Source organism: Parasteatoda tepidariorum, chromosome 4 (assembly GCF_982258835.1).
Source record: "Parasteatoda tepidariorum strain Cologne lab strain chromosome 4, Ptep-v5.0, whole genome shotgun sequence".
NCBI lineage: Eukaryota > Metazoa > Arthropoda > Arachnida > Araneae > Theridiidae > Parasteatoda > Parasteatoda tepidariorum.
Genome location: NC_141758.1, coordinates 103451734 through 103473623, shown reverse-complemented (window position 1 = coordinate 103473623; position 21890 = coordinate 103451734). Strand labels below are relative to the sequence as shown.

Genomic DNA, 21890 nt, shown 5'->3' with positions numbered 1-21890 from the left:
AACACTGTATTAAAGTTGTAGGAAATTCGTACAATTTAGGAAATAGCACATGATTAATCATACTTAGTCAGACTAATTATAATTAGCATAATTAATCATACTTAAGTTCAACTTTGCTGCAACTTAAATCAATTAAGTAAGCTTAAACCAGTAGTTAACCTGAAATTTGCTTCATATGGATCTAAGTTGAATCATATTATCGTGTTTCTTAAACTTGATAACAAGACATTCTGGTTCTACTTTAGAGGAAAAATGAACACAACACACACCTTCTCAAAGTTGAACCATTGTTCAACGTTGAACTGATTTTTTTTGAGATTGCATGTAAATATTTTACTATTTTAATATTTTTTTCTCGTTTTTACTTATAAGCAAAAAGTGACAATTGTTTAGTCATTGTTTTTTGATATTAAAATCCGGTCATAAGAGTTACCAACTACTGCGCCGTAATAAATAAAATTGTTTTGCTTGAAATAACGTATCGTGGGAAAGGTCTTAAATATAACTCCATGAAAGTGTCACAATAATTTTGAACTTTCTAAAACCATTGGGATATAAAAAAATTAGTTGAGTAATTTTGGAATTTTATCCCATTAGATATTAAATACCGATACGATGTTCTACGATGTTCTCAGTGATTTTATTCCGTTATTTTCCATCTTAATGAGGTTTGGCAGTACCTCCACTATATTTACCAATAGTGACCACCGCAGTAATTTTATTAGTCAGAACAATATATGTAATTTAAAAATTCCTTTTAATTACAATTGCACAGAAATTTGGTCTTATGAACAAATATAACTATAGACATGGATAAGTTATTATTTTTAAATGACACTCAAGATGTACTAAATTTTCTTTATACATTATATTACATTACAGAGTTGCATCTTCTTATGCGTTATAGAGTATATAATTACTTATATCTTATAGAGTTGCATCTTTTTCTTATCCAACTCGAATGCACTTCTTGTAATATTTTTCTATAAATATTTGAGTTAAAAAAATATAGGTAATTAAATGACGATTTTCTTTGAGACTTTTAATTGTATATTTTTTTAATAGTTATAGTTAATGCTAACTTATTTTTATTTCTTTCAGATCAAAGCTTTACGGCAGCTGATTCAAACAGCAGCTCGACAACAAAGGCTTTTGTGCCGTGCAAAGTATGCGGTGATAAGGCATCGGGTTATCACTACGGCGTCACTTCTTGCGAGGGTTGTAAAGTAAGTCAAATTATTTTTCTCTTCTCATTCCATATAGGTAGGTACTTTATTTACGTCGCACTAAACCTGCGCAACGAGCTATTGGCGACGGCCTGGGAAACTTCCCTGAGGATAATCCGATGACTTGCCATTGCAATTTTGATCCTCTGCAGAAGGGATGGCTCTCCCGCTTTGGTAGCCCGACGACCTGAGCGCGAAGTCGAGCACTTTAAGGTAGAACAATTTAACGAGGACCGATACCGGGCACCCTCGGTCCGGGCAGTCTGATCAAAATCGTCACCCACCCACTTACTGACCAGAGACAGTGATGCTTGATTTCGGTGTTCTACTGGGAACCGTGTCTTTACGATCAGTCCTCTGCGGGACTCCAATTCCGTAAAAATTCGGAATCAGTTTTAAATTAGGACTTTCAAAAGTGGAAAACAGATTGATCGATAATTTAAATTAACCTTATATTGATGTTAATCGTGTCTATACACGTTGTCTATCATCTGCAAATTTTATCGGTTGTTTTGAAAGATAGTTTTCTAATTAGAAAAAAAAAATTGATTTTCCATGTTGGATCATGCAGCCAGTGTTAGGAGGTTTATCTGATATTTCAAATGTGCAGTATCAATAAGAACTCGTTGAAATGCAAACTGATGACTTAGACGAACTTCATTAAATATAAAAGAAGCAATGGCATGACTTTCTGAGAATACCAAAATCAAATATTCAAATGCAACTAAATACGCAAGAGAACTATTTTTACTGTTTCTATCTTTATTTTTATTGTGGATTTAATGCCGTAAATGATTTGCTATTAAAAAGAAACTCATTTAGCAGAACTAAAACTGGGAGATTGTGGAATGAAGTTAATTAAAATAAAACCTGGCATAAAATCTCTTTGCAGTACATGCAAGAGTCTCACTAAATTTAAGTAAATAGTTACTAATGATTAAAATAATATATAAAAATCTTTTATTCATTTTTTTCCATGGATTTTATTCGTTATATGTCATGAAAATTTATTTACTGTGATGGTTTAATAATTGCATAGCGATTTCTTCATAAAACATATCTATTTTAAATAGTTAGTTAATAATTATCTATAGTATATAATTTTAGCTTAAAACCACTTTATATTAATTAGATTGCTTAAATTATTTAAGCTTAGTAGTACTGAAATGCTAACATAACGTAGAAAATTGTTTAAGATACTGTATTATGTTTTATTAAATGAAAATTCAGTGCGCAGTTAGTAATCCAATTACTATTTTAATGAGTCAATTGTTTAATAAAATATTTAGTGTTTGATTTAATTAATGATTTAGTGAAATAACCAATTAGTTAGTGACTTATAAGTGGTTTGTTTAGATTGCGATGTAGTTAATTACTGTGTTAGTTTGGAAAACTATTTAGTTAATTTAATTTGATTTGGGTTTCTGTTTTAAAGAAATATTTAGCTAATCATTTTGCTGTTTGGTTATTCAGATAGGGATTTAGCGTTTTAGTGTACTAACCGTAAATAAATGAATAGTTAAATTAGGTTTTAGTACGTTGTCTCAATGTTTAAAAAAAAATTACTGGTTATTGATTTTAAAGTGATTAATTACTGTTGTTGCTTATTAAACATGTTTGCCAAATAATTAGGCTACAATCGATACGAAACTCGTGTCTAAGGTACAATACAAGAACTAGATAACTTTAATCAAACAAACTAGAAATATTTCGGCTAAACTAAATACCCCTTTTATCTCTATTAAGATGATAAGAGTACTTTTTTTCCCATATTGCATTGAATCATAGAGAAAGACTTGTTAGAATAGTAAAACGAAATATTTGAACAAAAACGTTTCTATAGAACACTTTCAAGAAATGAGTTAAATCTTAATTTGGATTTCTTTTTTAGTAAACAAGAAGTTGTTCCAAATTTATAAGCGTAGTAATATTATAATTTAAAATTAAAAAAAAAAAGTTTGCAATATAAAAACATTAGGGTCAAAAATGGCTTAAAAGTAAAGCATTTCCGCAACAGCACGTTATGTGCCCGGATGGGTAGACATGGAATGTTTTAAGGGAAATAGTAGAAGTAAAATAATTATTATCGATCGAGAAATTTATAATTTAAAACGTAACAAATCGAGGATTGAAATGTAATTTAAATGAATTAAAATTGATCTTGAAATTAAAACTCACTGATTAGCCTTTGGAAATTCTAAGGTAATTGACAAATTGATTTTAGACGAATAGTTCCTAGCGAAATTGATTTTAATGTAGCGAAATAAAGGAAGCTGACACTTGTTAAACTATGGATTATTCATTTTCCTTTTAAATTATGGAATATTCGTTATTATTTTTACTTCGTCATTCCTGTTAAAATTGGATTATTTGTGAATTAATTGTGTTAATATGTACAGTGTGCAAAAAAAAAAAAGAAGAAAAAAAGGTAAAACAAGGATCACTTTGACTGGCGATATCAGACTGAAAAACGTTATGTGTCTGTAAAAACATATAATTTTTTTTTAACGGATTCTGATATCCGACCCCCAAAATAAAGAGGTTAGCTGCAGTTTGGGAAATCTTTTCCTCATAGAGAACTAGAGAGCAATCTAAAATTTTTACCCCTTAATGTTAATTTTCATTTTAATTTCGCCATATTTCGAGATCTTTTCAGGCGAATTAAAAAACAAATTCGACAAAGTTACGATATTTATAAATTTCGTAACTTTTAGTAAATATTTATTATTTGTTATTATTCTATTCAATAATAATCGAAAAATGTTTGAATTGTAAGGCAAAAAATTTCTTACATCATTTTGAAGAATGTTGTTTTACATGGCAAAATATAAAACTTGGACGAAATCTGTTGAATAGTTACTGAGAAATCGAATTTCAGAAAAGTCAATGATTAAATCATTTGATAATTAGATCAAATGGTATTCAAGGTAGTCCGTTATTATTATTATTATAATTTTTTTTTTTTTTTGCTTTTTGTACAATTGCAATAATATGAAGCCCTGGCATTATTTTGGTAAGACATATTATAGAATATATTATCATGCTAGAATTTTTTTTTGAGGATATGATTATATTTCTGAATCAATACGAAGTGTCAAAAATGTTCGCAGTGTTTATTCTAAAAACCCTTAAGAGCTTAGAAAACATCCTGTATTTAAAAGAGATTTACATTTTATGAATACTTAACGATATTTTATGAAATATGAAAGCTGGTTTTATTCATTTTTTTATGAAAGCCTTCTTCTAAATATATAATCTTGATGCTGCCGTACCTGTTTACCAAAACAAGCGACAGCTGTTTTGGTTCCAAACAACCGAAGAACGAAATTTAATAGGAATATAGAAGCAGGTGCATAAAAAGAACTAGTGAGGTTTTTTTTTAACTTCAATTAATGCCTAATAAAACCCAAGGTGCTTTCCTAAATCGAATCAAGTGGGGATTCTCCAATCTTATTATTTTTTATATTTTTAGTTTAATTGTTAGTGGTTTTAGTAGACTTACGGGTCACTCCATTTTTGATCCATAAAAACACATTCAACAGGGATAATCATCACTCATGATGTGTATCTTTTTTGTTATTTCATGAATAATCATTTTGAGTTAATTTCTGTAAACTTTAAATAAATGTATCATCAACAAACTATTAAATAAAGCTAGTTAATCAAATAAACTCTTCTAAGCTTTTAAATACCACCGTATGTAATGTATATCTATACAGATGCAATCTTGTTATAGGTATGTATGTAGGCTGTGCGTTAAATTTTATAAGTAAACTGATGATGATTGATTGAAATTTGATCATCAATAAATTAAATCGATTAAAATTGAAATTAATTCTTTAATTAATAAATTTATTTTTCACCTAATAACTGAAACAAAATTAGTGATAAACAAATAACAATTTCATTTATAAAAATTAAAATTGGATCATCAATTTAAACTGGGTTTATTAAAAACTGAAATTTAGATCATTAATTATTAGATCTTCATTAAAAATTTGATTAGATTAAAAATGAGATCTTCAATATTGCAAGGTTTTTGTGATAAAATTGAAGCGATGTATTATGTTATGAGTAATAAAATGATGAATTAAAAAAAATGCAGATAGCCTGAAATTATACTATCTAAACAGACGTTTAAATAAAGCCACATAAATATTTCATGATTTTTAATTTATGTGCTTTGAACATAAGTATAATCAGTTTTTTGTGATAATAATTACTGAACTCAACCTAATGTTAAGATTAAATTTCTTTAAATTTTGTAGCCAAAGCCACATAAATATTCATGATTTTTAATTTATCTACGTTGAATATAAGAATTATAATCAGTTTTTTTAAGATAATAATAACTGATCTCAACCTAATATTAAAGTTAAATGTCTCTAAATTTGGTAGCCAAAATCAAATTCAATTCTTTCAGCTGGAAGTCTACCATTACGTTCTGACAAAAAAAAAAATAATGACGTAATTTCAACTTTTTAATTTTAGCAATAATAAAATATAATATACAATAGTAATATAAATAATATTTGCTTGACATTATTTTTCCATTGCACACGAAGTTGTATTGCATACCAACACCGAATCCCGCTATACAAGTAACCGAATGTTCGAGTTGTCGAAACTAAAGCACTGTATCACTAAAATTCCATAAATTGTCTGTGACCGCGAATACTTTGACAGTTATCGGCAGTGAAAAGCGTGTCCTGGTATAGCGAGGCAAAGCAAAAAGAATTTCAAAATGATTTTTTGCCGTAAGAGTAAACTATCCGATATGTGGCCTTTCTCTTTGAGTTTATTTACAATCCATCTGTGTTGCAATGTTGACGTGGATGTGCTTCGCATGTGCGTAATGAACACTTTCACTTTTGTTGAGAAATATGTACTTTCTCTTTGTTATCATTTTATTGATGTTTTATTAAGCTTCATTACTTCACATTATTTCGCAGCGATTTTTTACCCACATCTAGATAGTTTCGTTTCTCTTTATTTTGAAATTCTAAAAGCACATTTTGTTTTATGAAAATAAATAGTATTTTTTTTAAAAAAAAAATTAAAATAACTTAAGTAATTTACAAGTCATTTGTTAGCTAAACAATATTTTAATTTGTTGATTATTTAAGTTGAGAGATATTAGCTAGATTTTCTTCGGGAATACATACATTTTCTATAGCAATTTTCAGTGAGTTTTTGCTATTTACGTAAACTCTTCCCCCCCCCCCAATTCTAAGGTTTTTAAAAATAATTTATTATGTGATTTAATAAAGCCTTTTACTAGGTATTTAAATACGGTGGAATAGCGGTGCCCAATTATTTTCGGCTATGGAACCTTAAATAATTAATTTTCTTTTGGTGGCACCCCGAAACTTAATGAATAAATTTCATTTGGAATTGTAAAACTATTAATCAATGTATTATACTGAATAATAATATACGATACTCAAGATATGGCTCGAGAGGTGCATAAGTACAGCACGTAATAGAGCATTGGGATAAGTTTTCTGTTTAATCTCAAGACAGGGATAGAAATAATTTACTTTAGTTTCACTACTATGTCCAGAACTCATACTTACGATGGTTTGTGTGATTTTATGGCTGTTGAACCAATTTTAAGTTATTACTGAAATTCAATACATTAAGAACTCTGACATTATCACGGAACTCTCTTGGAAATAGTTAAAATTAAAAGTTGATGATTAAAATTAATTGTTAAAATTATAGTTAAAATTATTAGTTAAGTTAAAATTCTTGTTAAAAGAAAAGCATTAAAAAATCTATTAATCCTAAAGTTTTTTTTTTTTTTTTTTACAAAAATCTATTAAAAAGAAAAAAAATCTACTTTTTTATAACAATATATTGAATGAATAATGAAAAGAAAATACATTCGTGAAACATTGCAATAGTACTTCACTTAGAATAAAAATTATCAAATTCAACGATGAAGTAAGTATGTTTCTGTGATGAACATTTTTGATATTTTTTATTTCAACGAAATATTTTATTTCGACAAAAATATCATATTTCCGTTCATTCATTTTCAGTATATGCATACGCTAAAATCAAATGATGAACTAGATATATAGATTATTTAAATATAAATTTAATGACAAGTTTCGAAAAACACAACTGCTTAAAAAAATTTCTAATTCATGGTACCCCTGCGAGCCTACCACGAACCCTAGGGTCTCGCTGAACACTATTTGGGAACCACTGCGGACTGCGGTAGAAGATCAATGATTATTTTATCATTATTATTGTAAGCTTTTTCAAAGCTTTCACTAACTTAGTAATTTTAAAAAGGAGCTGTATAATTATTAATGCAATATATTAGTTTATTGTTATTTGCAATGTTATAAGTCTTATAAATAAAAATATTCTATTTGATGCCTAAAACCATATTTTGTTTATCTTTATTTTGTTTAATTAATTTTTTAGTCATTTCTCTAATCTGCTAACTAATGAGACTGATTGGAAAATCGTAATGTTTTTCTTTAACTGATAACTTTACATTTATGTTAATAAAATAAATTTTGATAACTGATAACTTTACATTTATGTTAATAAAAATTTAGTAAAGAACAAAGTTTCCAAAACAGTTTTCAATAAAACTATTCTTAGGTTCAAAGGCGTCTCCTAGATAAAAATATCAAGAGCAATAGCTCTCTTTTATACAAACTTAATTTGTAGGTTTTACAACTGAATGCCAGTCCATTTGTTAAAAACAAAATTGTACAATTTCGATTATCCTCAATAAGTTAGTTGTTTCACGATCCAGTTGCTTAAATCTAGCTATAATGTTTTAACTCACACCAACTGATTTAACGTACCTTCTAGACTGCAGAATGGTTGATGGTATAAATGTATCGTAAAAACACTATTCACAAAAAGTACCATGAAGTATTTTCTCATCTTTTTCTGGCAGGGCAGCAGGCAGGGGATTTATATAGCTTTCTAAGGATACAGGCAATATAGCTATGAAACTAGCTTACTGAGTTTGTGCGCGCTTATTGTGAAATTGTGATAAGCTACACAACGATATTTAACAAAAAATAAACTTCACAGCATGACTTCACATTATTCTGTACATTTATGGTGCTTTCTAAATGCATTTCAATTTTGCCAAACGAAAACTATATTTAAATAAATATCAAGAAGCACCAATAAATAAATAAAATATAAATGAATAATGAAAGATATATTGAGATAATTATTAAGTCGTTTCATAGTTTTTTTTTTTTTTTTTTTTTACAGTATAGACTATTCAGTTGAAATCGTTATTAATTATAAGTAAAAATGCACCTTTTTTCCCTTTCAAAATTTTCGTTAAACACATTTTCATAATTTTTTCATAATTTTGTATTAATTTAGGTCAAAGTAATTGAAAAACATTGCATTTAGAATTGTAATAATTTATGATTATGAAATCTGATAGTTAGGCGCAAATAGGGAAACGTGTGTCCCTTAGCAAGTATGAACTGATTGCTCTTCTCCGAGCAATAATTTTTCAATAATTTTATATATTCGTTATTTGCATGTATATACAGTTATTTAGATCTAATTCATCATTGAAATTTCTTTAATTTATGAAATAAAGCATGAATAAATATCTGAATATGAATGAAAAAAATATTAAATAATTTTGGATTTTGAATCTTTGTACAAGTATAATTCCTATAATCTAACAGATTTCTTAGTAACTAATATGCTGTTTTTTTATGATTAAAAAATTCCAAAATATATTTTTACTTATAATTAGATTCGTCAGAACAAAAATATATATAAAAGGGACACCGGTGTCCCATCTGCGTCAAGGGGTTATCTAATATATATTTTATCCGATCATATTTTATCTAATCGAGATACATCTGATATCTTTTTATCGATTCCCTACGGTTCATAGGAATTATTGTTCAAATGATTACTAAATAACCACGTAATTATTTCCTGATATAAAAAAAGTTAGTTATTATTTATTCTTTCATTAATGACAATATATGGCAGTATTTCTGATTATTATACTATGTACTGATATATTCTTTATTTTTAAATGTGATTTAAATTTATTTGGAATAGGGGCAAAATTTACTTGAAATATTTTCTCACTTAACCAATGTCTAGACAAAATTGATTAATGATTAATTGTATATAAATAAAACTTTCTGCCTTCTTCTGATTATTGCTCAGAAAGTCAATGGAATATAAGAAAATTCTCCAATTTTTTAGTTTATCATATTTTAACATTTTAAATATAAAGATTTTTATGAAACCTAAAGGCAAGGGTTTTTCATCGTTGTATAAACAGAATTTTTTTCCCGGAGAAATGTATTTCAATAAATAATAAAACAATCTTAGTGAGTTATTTTTCAAATGCAGAGAGAGCAAATAATAAAATTCTGTAGTTCATACGTTTTATTATGTCCATTTATTTATGTTTACTAGAAAAAAGCTATTTATGATCATTAATATGTTTTTTAAAATAAATAATTATTGAAATAAACATGCAGTTACAATAATCAGTTTACTACACTATTCTTATTTTCATCATAATTCATCGATCAGTATTGCTTAAAAAATCTTATTTTCTAGTAATTTTAGGTAAAATTCTATACACAAATTAAAGGGGGAAAATAATATTTCAAAATGATTATTTATTTTTTTCAAAGAAGTAGTTTTAATGACCTTAACGTTACCCCGACCTTACATCTTACCTTTTCATTTAATCTTTAAAATTTTCAAAATTTAAATTTTAAAATATTTTTATTCAAATTACTTAACATCAATTTCACATACAATATTCCTTTCAAATTCTTTTCTGGCGTATACATAAGCAAAAGGTCCCTAAATACAAATTTTTAAATAATGAAATCCAAAAATACATACGTTAAAATTTCCAATAACAAATAGTATCTAATTTTAATATATTTTTTTGTCTTGAAAATATAAGAGTTCGAATTTCATGAGAATAGATAGTATTTTCCTACTGAATTATTTCAAAGAAATCATGTTGGAAGTTACTGATTAGATTTGAATTAGTATTTTTCAGTAGTTTAATTTCAAATATATTAAAAACTGTTTTTTATACAATATTCAAAATATTTTTCAGAAGCAATGGTTATTATATTTATATTTATTTAAAATAAATATATTGGTAAGACCGATTCTAGAAATTGTAAAATAATCCAAGAAAAAAGTTTTGATATTTAATGAAATTTTTATTGATTCACACTTAAGATTTAGTTATAGAAGATTATTTTAGAATAATTTTAATTTTAAGAAATGAATTAAATTCAGTAAAAATTATAAAGAATTATAACTTGACTTTAAGAAGTGAAAGAATTTTTTAAGAATTACAGCTTACTTAAATTTTGTTTAGTTTTAAAGTTTTATTTCGCAGATATATCCAAACAAGCTGTAATTTTTCTCAAAATTCTCATTATATTGGTTTCTTAAGTATATGCGGTTGAAGTTATAGATTAAAAATAAAGCAAACAATTTTTGTAGTACCGCAAAATTTTAACAAAGAGGTTTAGCGTTGTTTTTAACCTCATTAATAAAGACTTTATTTATTTATTTTTTTAAATAATTCCTTGGTTGGATAGCAATTTTAATAATATGTTATTAATTTATGAATTTATTTTTTCGTGGCAGACTATATTTACAAATTTGCAGACGATTTTATTTTTATGTAAAAAGAGAGTATGCTTTTGATAATGAATATACTCCTACAATGTAATCATTTCCTAAAGTTGTTGAAAAGGGGTCATTCTATTAAATAAACGAAGAAAAGAAAGGAACGAAAAAAAGGGTCATAACAAAAAGGAAGAGCTCATTTTTTTTTGTTCTATCACCATTGTAACGGTACACGCGATGATGTTGCCAATAATTACACGTCCAGTGAAATACTTTAGCTTCCAGAAAAATAAATTCAGATGAAAACGATAATAAACGAGGTTCATCCTAAGTAAACAAAATGTTATGAAAGAACGAAAGTGGATTATATGAACGTGATTTGCCGTAAGCAAACGATCAGTATGAAATGCGTTTTGTAGGATTTTTTATTTTATTTATTTTAGTTTCAACAAACGATAATTACATGATACATATGTTTCTTAATTTAAAAAGCAATAATTTAATCTATTGCTATTGTTCAGCTTTAAATTATTGTTTTTATTAGAATAAATTGTTGCATATATTGGCAATTAAGCTTTTCGTAATTTTTTTTATGGGAGTTTTGTAATTTGAATGGTTTATAACGCTATCGTAACTGTGTCTTTGTACTAAATGCTGCCACAATGCATATTTTTGAATAATTAAAAAACTTTGATTATAATGTTTCAAAATTCGGGGTTCCGTTTTTCAATTGTTTAGAATCGTTGTTAAATGTTAATGCAGCTTTATTACTAAATTTGATCAATCACGTATTTCATATCTTGTTAACTAAAAAACATGTGGCAACAATTTTTTAATTAATTGTTAATGTCACCAAAAATTTAACCTGAATCCTTTTAACCCCCCTTAGGCCGTCAAATGGAGAAGAAACTTTAAGTTCATATGTCATAAAGAGTATATATACGTAATAATACGGGATGCAATACGAAAGTACTGTATTGAGATCCCGACCGTATGATCATGGGCCGTTAGAGTTCTAAAAGACCATTTCATATATGATATTGTTAGCCATGAAAGGAAGACTGGTACGATCTTGTATTCTGGTGTTAAAGGGGTTAAATTATTTGTTAGTTTTATTTTAAAATTAAAAATAAATTATGTTGTTGTCGAAAATTAATCACGCATTTGAATAATATACCCTTTTTCTGAATAATCAACGCAGAAAAAAAAATATATACGTCTATTTTCTGAAGAAAAATCATTAAAAGTAACAGGAATTTCGCAAAACCTTCAATTGTTTTAAAGAGGTCAAGTATTATGACATACATAAAAAAAATACCATTTCGTTTTGAATTTCATCTTTTTACTTCACCTATTCCGGCAAAATCTCTTTTAGAGAATACGTAATCTTATTATCACGCACTTCACTGTTTCGACAATAGGGTATTCACTTTTTATTTAAGTAATTTTTTGAGAGAATTTTTGAATCTTGATTTTAACGTTCAGTATCTTTTTCATTAAGTACGCGCCTTATCTGAATAATAAGCTCTGTTTTATCTTACAAGAATGACTTTTTTTACTGTTTTTTTGAAAACATTTGTTTGAAGCACTTAACCTAAGGATATCTTGTATTGTTTTTTTATTCGAAATTTAACCTTTTTTTAGACATTTTAAGAATTTATTAGAATCCATTTTATAAAAATAAGCTGTTTTGTTTTCATATAAGCCAGTTAAATGTTTAACGAAAATATTTTTTATTCGAAATTTTAAGGCTCTTGTCATGTTTTTTTTTTTATTTTACGCTGTTTACTTTGATAAGTTAATGTTATGTCCCAAGTGTTTTATAAATTGCTACAGAAGTTGGTTTATTGCTAAGCATTAAATAAATCTTAAAATAAAATAATTCTGTCTGAAATTTTACTTATTGTTTTCAAAATTTAATCACGTTTATAAAACCTTTTTTTTTATAGGCAAAAATTTTTTGTTTTGAAATGTAAATGTTTATTTTTTTCTTCAAATGAAATAAACCACAGAATAAAAGTTTTATTTCCAAAAATCATTTTTATCTCACTGTTGTTATTTTATGTCTGTCACGTTATTTATTTTAAAATGTAAATGTTTGCTTTTACCACTTAAATTATAGAATGACGTTATTCTGTGAAACAAACTAATTCCCTCAAAGTTTTTATAATCATTTTTGTAAAACATTATTATTCAAAATTTAGTTGATTTTATATTTTTTTGCTTTCTAAAACACATTAAAAAATAAAGTGTTTCTTTATGTAAAATTATCAATATAATGTTTTTAAAATTGTTCTGGTTCTTAATTTCCACAGATTGTTTTCAATAATATTTCATACGAAACAATAATTAAATGCTATTATTTTATTTCATTCTTGAGTTTCAATTTAAATACTTTTCGTTTCAACTGAGAAAATTGTAGAACTACATTTCTTTTTTATTGTCATTTTTATACCACATGTATTGGTTGGAACAAAAAGTACTTCTGATTTCTTTAATTTTATATTTCCAATACATTTCCTAGAGTTGTTTTGATTCCTAAACACTGAAAAGGAAAGCCGATTAGCCTAAATAATAATAGTATAATATTTACACCGTTTACTTAATTTCTCTTTGCACGCCATTTTGAATTTCAAAGTCAGTGTGCTAAAATATACTGCTTCTGACTTGTTGCTTGTTTTTAGTCAAAACTGCAAATTATCGTTTGCGGTGACTCATGATGTCTATTGAGTTCAGGAGCAAGATATTCGAAGAATAATGCTCAACCAGGTGTGTTTGTTGCCACAGGTTTGACCTAATTACTGTGGAAAAAAGAACGAATCTTTTGCACAGCAAAGCTTGTTGATATTATTGAATTTTGATACTGATTGACATTAATGAAAGTAAAAGTTGGTCATGTGATTTCATTAACATACATTTTTCAAAAAGAAAAGTATATGTTTAGCATATTATTGCAGTAATAATGCTCGCATACGATTTCGTAATCTACATAATTATTAATTTGTTTGTTTTCGATCTTTTCGCGTTACGAGTCTATTTGTAAAAAAATATTTGAAAAGATTTAATTGCTTAAAAAAAAAACATGAAAGCTCTTTAAGTTGTCGCCGGTGGTTGTAGCTTTCCAAAGCTTAGAACAATAATTTTTCTCTACTAGAATTGTAATTAGAAAGATTTTTTTGTGATATTTTAATGCAAATTTTGTAACACCAATATCTTATTCCTTCAATTTCGCTGTAAAAAATAATTGCTTTTAGAGCAAGTTATATTTTAGAGCAAAATGCTTGCTTTGGAAGTAAGTTGGAGTAGGAGTAGCCAAAATTTCTATTTAAATACAGTTTTAAGTATGGTTCATGTTTGGAGCGATTTGTGCAGAAATACGTGTTTTGGCAAGAAATGGAGTTGGGTTGAAGCAATCATGAACAGAGTATTGCACGGTATTGCCATGCATCCTCAATATAGTTACGATAATTATACGATATGTGATAATTATTACGATATTTTATGATTTATTCTCATGATATATTAAAAAATCATGTCTTATGATAAAATCGTGAGTATAATTACTAAAAATAGTTATCGAATATAAAATTATCATGACTAAAGAAAAATTTCATTCAGGTCACAAAAGCATTTTGCAAGAATAATGCAAAATTGCTAAATTGAGAAAATATCATGATTTATCGTGAAATACCGATTTTTCTGACGATACTCTACGATATTAAAATTCCGATATCATTCAGTACCAGTAATGACTTTCTTATGTGATGAATTAATGAACAACTAATACTAAACTTTATGATCAGTACGAATAATACGAACCTTTTTGTTCATTGCAAACAAGAAGCTATTAATTTGTTCAGACCTTGTTTGCCACTTGTTTGTCTCTTAGAATGAATTAAAAAATGTGGAAGATTCCTAAGACTGAATTAAATGAGTTAAAAATTATTGTAAAGTCCTTAGACTTAATTAAATGTAATAAACGTAGAACGTCGTTTAGAAGGAATTAAAAATGTAGAAAATCCCTTAGAATGAATTTTTTAAAAAAATAGAAAACCCCATTAAGAAGAATTAAGTGAATTTAAAGTTCGTTAAATGAATTAGAAAATGCATTATCAGGTCTTGTAAACAAATTCACTAGTTTAAATTTCAATTCGTAGCATTTTAATATTAATTGCAAAAAAATTTTTAGTGACTAAACAACATCAAAGTTAGCATTTTTTACATTGTTTTCTGTTTACTCATAATTTTAAATATTATGCAAGTCTTCAAATATTTCCTACATGAAATAGACAGGGCTGAAAAAAATGTGACGACTTTAAATTTAAATTTTTAAAAAATTTGCGTAGATTTTTTTACAAATGCACTGGAATGATATGCCTAGCGCGTTTGATAATACGAAAAATTTAAATAATCCGCTAGAATTAAGATACATCTATTTCGAAATATCTAGACATTATACTGAACAACTGAAGCAATGAGATTTCAGAATTTATGTATTTTTCATTGTCATATTAAGCTGGAAGTCACATTTTTCTTTAAAAATCAATATTTGAAATCAATCAGAAACAATTTCTTCAGTTTCAAGTAAAATTTTGTTGATGCAAATTAAAGACTTACATTAAAAAAAATCATATGTCTAAAATTCTATTTCATTCTGAAACTTTGTACTCAAGCATCAATTAAAATTTATATTTAAAATAAATGTATCAACAAATTAGATATTTTAAAGAACTTTTATTTAGTTGAATCTACATTTGCTTTATGTGTGAAAAATTTAAAAAAAACTTGAAACATATTGAAATTAAGAGTCAAACAAACAGTCAATTTAAAAATAAAATAGCATTTTACAACGTGTTCAGTCCTTTAAAAAATTCATTACCATCTAACAAATTATTTTCCTGTTAAGAAGGCGACATTCAGTGAAATCTTCCGTAATAAGCAGTCAGCCATCGAGGAAAAAAGAGTTTGCGATCTTCAAATAATTTCCTTTTTCTCACGTGACGTTCACTTTCACTTTCAACGAGGCTTTTGGCGACATGGCCTGAATCCGTCACGTGCACCAGAAAACTCTAATGCATCCGTCCTATTTTCGCCGGCATGACGTCACAGAATTGGGCACACCGATTCAGGCCATGCCATTTGATACAAGTGAAAAAGAGAGGGATTTTTTTAAATGAAAAAAAAGGAGGGGAGTATAGTGAAAACGAGAAAAACAACGTTCTAAACAACCTTAAAAAATTAAAAAAAAAGAAAGGAAAAAAAAAAGTAATGATAATCGGAACGTAGTTATTGCGGTTGTTGATGTTTCCCTGTTGTAACAGTTTTTCGTTCGTAAAATTGATCTTTTCAATGAACATATCAAACTGCGACTGTAATTGGCATTGCTCTAAATGGTTTTAAATTATGACGATTCAATTTTGGATTTAGGCTTAGCTTCGGTTTTGAAGCAGAAGTTAATCAAAGCATTATTAAATTTCGTTCTATTAAATTGTTTCTATGATCCAAAATATTGATCTAGTTTATTTCGTATCTAGTTTACTATGACACGATTTGAAGTTATGAGGAATTGGAATCGGAATAATTGGAATCTTAGAGTAGAAAAACGAAAGAACCATGCTTAAAAATATAATTACGAAATTTAGAATAACTTTGTTGCTTTTTAGAGATGAATGAATGCGACAAATAACTATTTATAAAAGTAGCCCATGTAGCCGTTTTAATAAGATATGCTTAAGCCAATAAAATTATGACAATTGCAATTGAAAAAAGTAAATATAGGCATTTTCTTTGCAAAAAAAAAGGTAACTATTAAAACAGTTAACGTAAAGTTAAAAAAAATAGCAGTTTTCAGCAATTAAGAATTTTATTATTAAAATGTTTTAAAATTGACATATTTTCCTAAATTCAAATATCAACTTTCTAACTTTTAGAGATTTAATAGTACAGAAATTTACGCCGTTAAAACATTTACATAAAAATGATTAAAATGAACTGCCGATGGCTGTTACCATTGATATAAAGAAAGTGACCTAACATTCAAATCACATTGCGTGATAATTAATCCGTTTATTAGAGAACTTTCTATTTTGAATATGTTTTGTTATGTATAATTAGCTTAACGTTAATTAATACCCTTCACGGTTTGGCTGTTTTAAACTACTAAGTAATGCGGTTAAAGAAATAAAAGTAGGACACAAAATATATTATTAAATCATTAAAGGGAATTAGTATTTAAAAAAACTGCTGTAATTTAATGAAATTGTATATCACAAACTTTATACAAAAAAAAAAAAAAATCAGCATTTTATCTTATTAATATAAACCTCATTTTTCAAGTAACGATTATACGATTTTTTATTCATTTATAAGTTGATTTACAATGGTGCGTTACTGTATTTATTTTTAATAATTATAATAAAAATAATTTTTAAAATGGAAATAAAATTTAAAATGCTACCTTAAGAGTTTATCGCAAGAAGTGAGGACAAAGGTGATTTCAAATATTTTAATTAAAATAAAAACATATAAAATCAGAAAATTAAGCCTTTTTATATAAATTTATGTAATTTTCGTCATAATATATTTATTAAAATAAGAATACATTTAATCAGTATTATTTTCATTCGCACAAATGGCACTAAAACACATAATTAATGTTTAATAGTAAAATATGAACTATATGCTATAATATAGTGCTGTCAACAACAGGTAGATGATTTTGTAAGATAATGTAACGTGTGACAAGGGGATTGAAGGGGGTAAGAGAAAGTTTGACACTTTGTGACAGAGAGCAGGAGGGGTCAAAATATTAAAAAAAAAAGTTATGTCAGCTATAGGTGGTGCCTAAATGCTGTTTTTCAAGTTTGAATATATCTGCAAATATAACTTTAAATATTAATAATATTAAAATAAAACGCTACTACTTCTCTCTGAGAGAGAGTATGTATATTTATATTATTGAAAAACGCGTTTTCCCTAACCGGTTGGTTAGAATCTCTAGTATCATCTCACTTTTAGAAATGAAACTCTCGCTATTGATGATTCAGCAATCCTTAAGCTATATTTCGTTAATTTTCAGAATAATTTCGTCACGAAATCACGTGATTTGTGACGAAGCGCAAACTCTCAAATAGATGACGAAAATGCTTCCTCATCTCAAACCTCATCGGTGTGCATTGTGGAAGTTGGTTAGCTAGAATGAAGACTAGACGATCGAAAATAAAGTGACAAAGAAAGCCAGCCGACTGTGGTCAAGGAGTCGGCCTCGTGCCAGGGAAATCCCGGGATCGAATCCCGTTTCGGACATGGGTGTAATTTATCTTTTTATTATATCTGTCCTTGTGTTGTTAGGGCGACATCAATCCACCTATATGGTGCCCACGATAAAATGATTATTAGAAACGTTGGATACTTTAAGCACTACTAGTTTTTTTTCTTTCTTTTTGATAAAAAAAACGACGAATTATTTCTTTAATTTTGATAAAATATTTCTTTAATTTTGACGAAATTTGTTTCATCGAAGAAATGACGATAGTTATTTCGCCAATTTAACGAAAAATTCGCTCGGAGCATATACCAGGAAACGGTTTCGTCAAAAGCGAAGGAAGTTTCATGATATTTGAGTATCCATGATTTACAGTGCTGAGACAAATATTGCAACCATGTTATTGCAAGGAATAGATATATTGAAGCGATTCTAACCATAATATAGTTCAATTTTTCTCAATACGGTACTAAGTTAAACTACATAACTTGAAAACTTAAGCTCAACTTGAAAGGAAACATGTCTTAAGCTTTTTATATTGGGTTAAATTTTGAAAATTTAGTTATTGGCCAGTTGTGAGAGTTTTGACAATGGTCAATTTTTCAAAAATGTAAACGATTAAAAAAAACTGTTGATAACTGATGAATAATGTAAAGCTTTTGTTTTGAATTCCTTCTCAAAACATAACAAGCGTTACAAGGTTCAGTTCTAAAATGAAGAAATATTTTAAGGAGCAAGCAATTTTCAGAATAATATAAAATATTCATAGTAACTTCATATTCATTAAAAAAATAGTCAGACAATTTTTTAATCGACATTTGTTATATTAATCCACTTGTAGCCGGTTGTGACCATTAATTTTACCGTATATTAAACTGGCAGCAAATTTTGCACCATAATATGGTACCTACATTATGATTAGACGTTGAACAAATTTTTCTGACAGTTTTAGGAAATAATTTGTCAACCAGAGATGGATTTTCAGATTTGATGGTATAATCGATCTCTATTTTTCAGTATTTTTTATTTGCACCAATTTTTCTATGAAAATTAATTGTCTTTAATGGGAGGGCAAACTTAAACTCCGACAGGAGGGAATATTCTCAATTCCCAATTCCTCTCTCCAATTTCCAATACCACCTTCCCAATTCCACTCCTATTTATAAATAATAAAAAATCTTTATGTTAAATATTTTTTATCGATTTTTATTTCTGATTTAATGATTGTACAAATTTTTATTTAAATTACATAATATATTACTATTGTTACAAACTTTCTGACAGTATAGTTTAGTTTACTATACTGTATACTACTGCAAATTTGTACTATTATATGAAGTTAATTATATTTTTCATCGATTTTAACTATTGATTTCATGATTGTACAAATTTTTAATTAAATTATGTAATCTATTACTATTGCTACAAATTTTATTAATACTATATACTACTGCAAATTTTTACTGTTATATGAAGTAAATTATATTTTATAACTTTACTTTCAATTATAAATTTTTTTTATAACTTTAATCACAGAGTTTCTATGAATTACTTATAATTAAGAAATTTTATGGTCTCGTATTTATAAAATATTAAATAACTAAAGAATAATATTCTATTGAAAACAAAACATCGTATTATGAGATATTCTTTTTATTGCCTCGAGCAAACATTCTCCTCGAGATTTAATGTAATAAAGTCACGAAAAATAGTTCGAAATGTTTTTCGCTTGGCGAAAAGTCAAAGAAGAATTCTGCGTGGAATTATTCAGTAAACGTCCAGTACGATACCATACAATCAAAAAGATTGAATGAATAATTAAATGTGAGGTAATTCTAAATATGGACAGATAGAGGTCAACTCATCGCCCGAAGAGAAAAGAAAAAAAAAAGTTAATTCATAGTTGGGCCTGACCTAGGCACGTGACCTACTAAGAAGGAAGGGCTATCCGTCCTCCCTTCGGAAAATCCAATTTTCTTCTCTCGCGCCGAGGAAAAGGGTTGTTCGGTGTGTTCGCACGTATCAAAACATGCCTAGAATGAGAAATAACGGTATTTCGGTGAAAGTCTTCCAGAGAAAATAATTCGTGAATTCCATTTTTATGTAGGTTGAGTTAAATAAAATAAAAAATGGAATGTTGGGAGAAATTTTTAAAAATTTGATGAGTTGTTGAAATCGATCAAACTTTTGTGTGAATAAAAAAAAGGTTTTATTTAATGCAGACTGAAGTAACTAAATCAAAAATATATTTATGAAAATGACTATTTTGGGTGCGAGGCGAAATGAGTTTATGTTCGATACTTTTTTTTTATGAATCAAACAAAATGAAATAAATTAAAAATATATTTATGAAATAAATTCTTATGTATAGGAGGAGAAACAAATTTATGTTTGATACGTTATTTAAATTAAGTAAAAATAAGGAAATCAAAAGTTAATTCCTAAAAAAATAAATATCATAGTTACGATTATATAAAACGGAATGAATTTACGTTTAAATCAAACAAAAATAAATAAATCAAAAAAATATTTCCGAAAAATAACCATTATACTTACAATGAAAATAAATTTATTTTCCAAAACTTACAACTAACCTTTATTCTAAATATATATTTCTACTTTGTTTTTTGATTAAAAGTAACAGTATAACTTTTTGCAAAGGTCACATAGATCACATAGTGGCATGGCAGGTCTTCTTCTTCTTGGAGTACAAGTACCCAATTTCAAAACTTTTAAATTTATTTAATTCTAATACTAAAACATTTTAGTACTAATTATTAATAATAATCAATAATTGCTTCCATTTTTTGTGATCACGAACTTTAAATTCTCAAACTTAATATTATTATTCCTTAAATGAAAATATCATAAACTATTTATAAAAAGAAACCCAGTACTTTAGAAATATTGGTACCATGAAGCTAAGCTCGCCAACACGTGGAACAACGTCAGGTTCTGATTTACACAGTTCAACAGCTATCGATAATATATCGAGTGTAACAATATCGTGAATATTATACAAGGTTATAATAAGGGCCTGCTCTAAGGATTTCAATTTAATAACCAGTAAATTAGCCAAATAGTAAAAGTATTCGCCAATTTTCGAAAGTTTTCGCCTAATGAAAATCTCAAAAAATTTTATGATTAATTTTTCCCCTAGAAAACTATTTTACTGTAATTTGTATAAGGCTAATATTATTTTGACCCAGTTCTAATTGGTTATGAGGTGCATCGACCGAAAACTACTAGAATCGAATTAAAAATACTGATTCATTTTGACTCAATTTTGAGGATCGGGCTAAATATATATTTTTTCCTTCCAGTGGAAAAAAGCATTCGCCAAAACATAATGTTATTCGCTAAACTTACGATTTTATTGCTTAGCGAGATGGCGAATGATTAGCGCGGGCCCTGATAATAATTGAATACCTGATAATAATTATTGAATAATTGAGGTTGAAATTTTACTTGAAACATTTACACATTAGCAGGTTTACTCCTTAAAAACTCCAAATATGGAGTTTTACATCTTAAAGTATTAAAATATATAGGTTTACACCTTAAATTATTTAAAATACATGTAATAAAATTTTAAGGTGTAAATTTTCTATCAAAAGTTTGCATACTAGTAGGTCTACCGTTTAATTCAAAATATGGAGGTTTATACGTTAAAATATAAAAATACATGAGCATTTACTTACACCTTGAAATTTCATAATGATTGGAGGAAGCAAAACTCTATTTCTGTCTGAAGAGGATCATTTAGA

General features: G+C 27.2%; 1 protein-coding gene across 2 annotated transcripts in view; it reads left to right on the top strand.

Annotated features, from left to right (window-relative positions):
* LOC107436527 (Ecdysone-induced protein 78C) overlaps positions 1-21890 on the top strand; it is a 170570-nt gene that overhangs the window by 120848 nt on the left and 27832 nt on the right. For both annotated transcript variants that reach the window (XM_016048288.5, XM_016048287.5), the window contains exon 2: positions 1102-1226. In XM_016048288.5, the coding sequence (XP_015903774.1) occupies positions 1102-1226 (125 nt within the window). The remainder of the gene's footprint in view (positions 1-1101; positions 1227-21890) is intronic.